At 38.2% G+C, this 5,342-nt stretch overlaps 1 protein-coding gene across 1 annotated transcript; it reads left to right on the top strand.

Annotated features, from left to right (window-relative positions):
* Window positions 264-4,581, top strand: LOC8060377 (probable inactive nicotinamidase At3g16190). Its single transcript, XM_002453645.2, has 5 exons — window positions 264-408; window positions 517-636; window positions 3,418-3,649; window positions 3,969-4,085; window positions 4,257-4,581. The coding sequence occupies exons 1-5, from the start codon at window positions 355-357 to the stop codon at window positions 4,319-4,321; spliced, it is 588 nt and encodes a 195-aa protein (XP_002453690.2). The 5' UTR covers window positions 264-354; the 3' UTR covers window positions 4,322-4,581.

Below are 5,342 nucleotides of genomic sequence, written 5' to 3'. Positions count from 1 at the left end.
ATAAATAGGAATATATCTTCGCCACCCTCCTTAGAGGTAATATAATAAGGATATGAGAAAGGGTTTTCGTGGTTGTAAACGTGATTATTGCTATTGGAAAGTTAAGCAGTGCTGTCTATATCACTGTGACATTCTGTTGTCATGTTTAATTGTTGCTGTTTCTTTTTTACCTTTACCTTTTTCCTGTAGACAATTGTGATTTATAAACTGTCATATTTTGCGGTTGCTGTCGTGTTCGCTGCTGGGTCTCTGCTCCCGCACTTATATAAATTGCTCCACCCGCCCGAGAATGAAAGCCCAGGTATAGAGGCTCAGGTCCCTGGAATCGAGAGTAGTAATCGCAGCTATATTTCCATGGCGCCTACGACGATGTGGAGCGAGACTGCAATGCTCGTCATCGACATGCAGGTAATATCTGCTGGTTTGTGTGTTCAGCTAGCTGGTTTCCATGGTCGATCTTTGGTTCTTGGGCTGCTGCTGGGATCTGATGGACGGCACTATTGCTGTTGGCTGCAGAAGGAATTCGTGGATCCGGCAATGAGCAGCCCAGCGCTGCTTCCCGCCGGCGAGGCCATCATCCCTGCGGTCACCGAGGCCGTCGCCGTCGCTCGGCAGCGCGGCATCTTCATCGTCTGGGTTGGCTTTCTGTCGCTTCTGACATACTGCTATATTATAATTGAAGGACCAAACGAGGCATCCTGATGAACTACTGAGCCCGTTTGCTTAGCAGAAAATCTCTGCTTAAAGTACTATTCGCTGATTTTTTAGAGATAAAAATACTGCTAGATTACATCGTACTTCCTCCGTTTCTAGATTTTGCTGTCATTTAAATATACACTATATATGTTTAGATACATAGTTAAAGTAATTATCTAAAATGCCAAACTATGTTATAATTTAGAGCGAAAAGAGTATGATCTAATAATTAACTGTACTGTTAGGTGACCGTGACCGAGTTATAATAACTACAACACTTCAGCTTTTATTTTACTGATCAGATCTTTGCTCCACAATTTTCGTGTTTTAAAATAGGTATGTACCATTTGCCTAACTTTCTCTCTCAGAACAAAAGTCATATGAGCATGTGCCAACACCTAATAGTACTAGTGATACTTACTCTAGAGTCTTTGACAAACTGGTGACGAACTGACGATGGAACGCCGGAGGCTCAACCATCCACATCAGCAAGAAAAAACTTCGCCCTCCTGCTTCTTCCTTTCCAAATTTTCAAAGTATAAGTCGTTATAAGAATCTTAGAGAGTCAAAATATCTTAATTTCGACCAAACAAATATAAAAAAGTATAAATATTTATGACATCAAATAGATATATAAAAAATATAACTAATAAAAAATCTAATGATATTTAGTTAGTATTATAAATGTTATTATTTTATCATATAAATTTTATTTAAGATTCATTGACTCTCTAAGATTTATAGAGTGACTATAATAATTTGGGAGGTTGAGAGTATCTCTTTACTGTAGTGTTTTTATAACGTATCTCTCTCGCTCTGCTTACTCTCAATTGTCACCCTTCTACCGTGGTCCATGCATCAACCATGTACTGCTGGCTTTGCCATGTCATCTGGTCCTTGAAACATCACCGAAGGGGGAAAAATATGGCTTTCTCCTCCGCTCGCCTGCACTGCTCTGCCCCATCATGGCAGCTGTCCTCCGCCGCCGTCCTACCTCCAACCATCTGTTCCTCCATGTCCCATTCCACGGAGGCCGCATGAGGACGTTGAGAGGCCCATGGCACCCGCTCTAGCCTTGTTTAGATCCAAAAAGTTTTTGAATTTTGACACTGTAGTATTTTTGTTTTTATTTGACAAACATTATCCAATCATAGAGTAACTAGACTTCAAAGATTCGTCTCGCGATTTACAGACAAACTGTATAATTAATTTTTATTTTCATCTATATTTAATGTTCCATGCATGTGGCGTAAGATTCGATTTGATAAAGAATCTTGAAAAATTTTTAGTTTTTGGAGTGAACTAAATAAGGCCTATACGCATGTGTTAATAATTAATAAGAAACAACTTAATAATACCACAAGATTCTCGTGATCTAAATGAGACATAATAGAACTTTCTTAGCCAATTACAGTATGAGGACCAAATGATTTATTCCACTATCAGAGGTCCCATCCAATAGCGAAGCCAAGACATTCTACAATGTGTAGAAAAGCAACAAAGATAGAGGGTGGGCCCCTCCCAGCGTCCAAGTCCCACTCTTAATGAATCATTTAGTTCAGAAACCCTGTACTACGTAACTTTTTACTCAAGTTTAGTGCCTTATAGTGGTAAGGTAATTATATATATTTACTGCCTTATTAGTTCCAAAAAGTATTTTTATCCTAAGTCAAAATTCTTTAGTTTCATCAAATTTATAGAAAAAAAATATATATTAACATCCACAATATATACCAAAGAAATTCACTATAGCACAATATAGTTTCTGGTATATTTTTTATAAACTTGAACAAAGTTAATAAGTTTGACTTCGAAGAAATTTAAACCAATCTATATCTAGAGAGTATTAAACTATATGATTATATATTGCATTAAAGAACAAGGAAAAAGTTATTCCATTGAACTGTGTAACAAACGTCTTCCTTATTTAGATACCATCATATTTCACCAATTCTTGCAACAATTTTTCTTGGGTTTTCTAGACTCACAAAATTGAAGTAAGTTGTTTTCCGTTCTCTAGGAACAATAGGAACCAAGTTCCATGCAACAAATAACAAGATGAAAACTGCAAAATAAGATGCATATGCATATACAATTACTACTACGTCCACTTGTCATTTTATTTTTCGTACCACGTTTTGGGATCAAATTCATCTTTAAACTGATTTTACTATTTTTAATTCACTTTCATATTTACAAGTTAAAATTTTTCTCAAATAAATATTGTTTAATTGGTGTGTAAGGTTTATATATTCTTGTCATCCAAAACTATATCGATTGAGAGGGTCTCCAACTGATTTGGGAGTTTCTGAATACGATTTGAAACCTTAATACAACTTATAATACATATTCCAATTTAGTGAGATTAAATGTAAAGTAAACAATTATTAAGGCCCATGCAAGATTTAGGAATAGAATACCACAGATGGAATTAGAAGTAGTATTGATGAATAGGAAAATGGTACAAAAACATGGGCACATGGGACCACCATGGAAAATGGTAAGGATAAAATATGGATGTGCATGTGCTAGAAAAAAGATTGACTGAGGTAATAGGTGAAATATTTGTTTGTTATTATTTTTATTTCATAAAACAGGGGAAAACCCTTGTTTAATTTCAGATTAACAAATTTTCTTCCAGGTCTAACTGTTGTTGCATGCATGACTTGTTTCAATTGGACGAAACATGATATTGATTGTGACTAATGAACGGCAATGTAGGTTGTGAGAGAGCATGACCCTACAGGAAGAGATGTTGAACTGTTTCGCAGGCACTTTTATTCTAGGGGGAGTGGTCCGGCTGTAAAAGGTTCCAAAGGTGCAGAGCTGGCCGAGGGGTTTGTTATCAAGGACGGGGAGTACAAGCTGGTGAAGGGAAGATTCAGCTCTTTCTTTGCCACCAACCTCGATTCTGTCCTCAAAACTTCAGGGATCAAGAACTTGGTTGTAACTGGTAAACACTCATGATGCATGCAAATCTACCTATATACAGATGTAAAAGTTGTTTTCTGTCTACAACCTATATACAGATGCAAGTCGTTTTTTTTCCAATGCGAGTCTCCAGCTCCATTGTCCCATTCAGAAAGAGCTGCATGCCTGCATGGTCATCTTAAAAAATGAACTTGTTAATTTTGTCAGAGGCTGTCGGAATTATTTGAGTTCTTTGTTCAGCACTGCAACCTGTTAATCATCATCATTATTTTCTGGTTAACAGAGTTCAATACCACATGGTATCATTATTCAGTTATTTTATTTATGTGTTTGTTTTTCAGGGGTCCAAACACCAAACTGCATCAGGCAGACTGTCTTCGATGCTGTCGCACTGGACTATGAGAAAGTTACAGTTATTATTGATGCTACAGCTGCTGCTAATCCAGAAATACATTTGGGTGAGTAACCATGCAAAGTGTTACACTCCCGCAGCTTATTAATTGGCTACTTTAACTGTCATGGCTGTCACACCAGAATAATGAAAGAGTATATCGTTTGGTCACTCTTTTGCCTGTTCGAATGTGATTACTGGTGACTGAACTAAGGCATCTCTCCTATATGCTACTCAGCTAACATCAGGGATATGAAGAACATTGGAGTTGAAACACCAACCTTGGAAGAATGGCGTCACTAGGTTTCCTGGTACTTCAGTCTCAGCACCAAAAAGACATCACCACCGAGCCTACCAGATACTACTCATCTTCTGCTAAAAAATATTCTTGGTTTTCTTCAGTATGATTGTGTGTAACAGTATTGCTACCCAGATACAGTGTGCATGTGCTCAAAACCTGTAATAATCCCTAGTACAGAGAAGTTCACTGTGCAGTACATGTGATATTGTTACCTATGATTTGGCTAAAACAGAGGAAATCAAATGTTTGGTATTATTAATCAGACTGATTTTGTCACGATACTAATGCCATGGCATTTATGTGGCAAACTTCCTTTAGATGCCAAGGGGATTCCTTGTTGTTAGTCTGTTAGATATGTGTTGAATATGTGTACAGTTGGTTACATAGGATTTGAGTTGTATTAGGGGCTATGATGGAGTTAGAGTCGAACTCTATGCCATAGGGGGCCATAAAAATAAGGCCACCCCTATTGTAACCGAAGAGACGACTTGGCGGCTGGTTTGGGTGGCGGCAAGGCCACGGGATCGTCCGGATGCCGGTGTAACTGCTGTTTATGGGGAGGAGCGCCCATAGTCATTGCCCCCAGGATTAAGCACATCGCCGAACCTCGTTAAAAAAACATCGTGCCTCGGTGTCGTTCTTGGTTCTGTATTTTCTTCCATATCGATTATTCTTCCACGTTTATCGGTTAATAGATCCTCCATTTGAGTCTAGAACTTACCGTGCACTCTAACACTTGTGATGGTGGTGGAGAGAAATTGTCAAGCTAGTGGATCTGCTTAAAGTTATCGCAGTACCCTCTGTCTCTAATGGTCAGTCAGTTCTTTTGTGCAACACTTATGGAATAATTCTTCAATGTTTAGAGATGTTCTCATTTTGCTAGCTCACTAATCGAAAGTTTTGACAACATCTAATTTACTAGATCTGTTCCCCACTTGCCACTGACAGGGGCAAGCCTTTCATCAATTTCTCATTCTACAGCAAGTGTTACCCAGTTCTTTACCTCCACAGACGCATACAAGG

This window comes from Sorghum bicolor, chromosome 4 (assembly GCF_000003195.3).
Source record: "Sorghum bicolor cultivar BTx623 chromosome 4, Sorghum_bicolor_NCBIv3, whole genome shotgun sequence".
Taxonomy (NCBI): Eukaryota; Viridiplantae; Streptophyta; class Magnoliopsida; order Poales; family Poaceae; genus Sorghum; species Sorghum bicolor.
The sequence above is the reverse complement of the archived record's forward strand: the minus strand, read 5'-3'. Positions and strand labels throughout refer to the sequence as shown.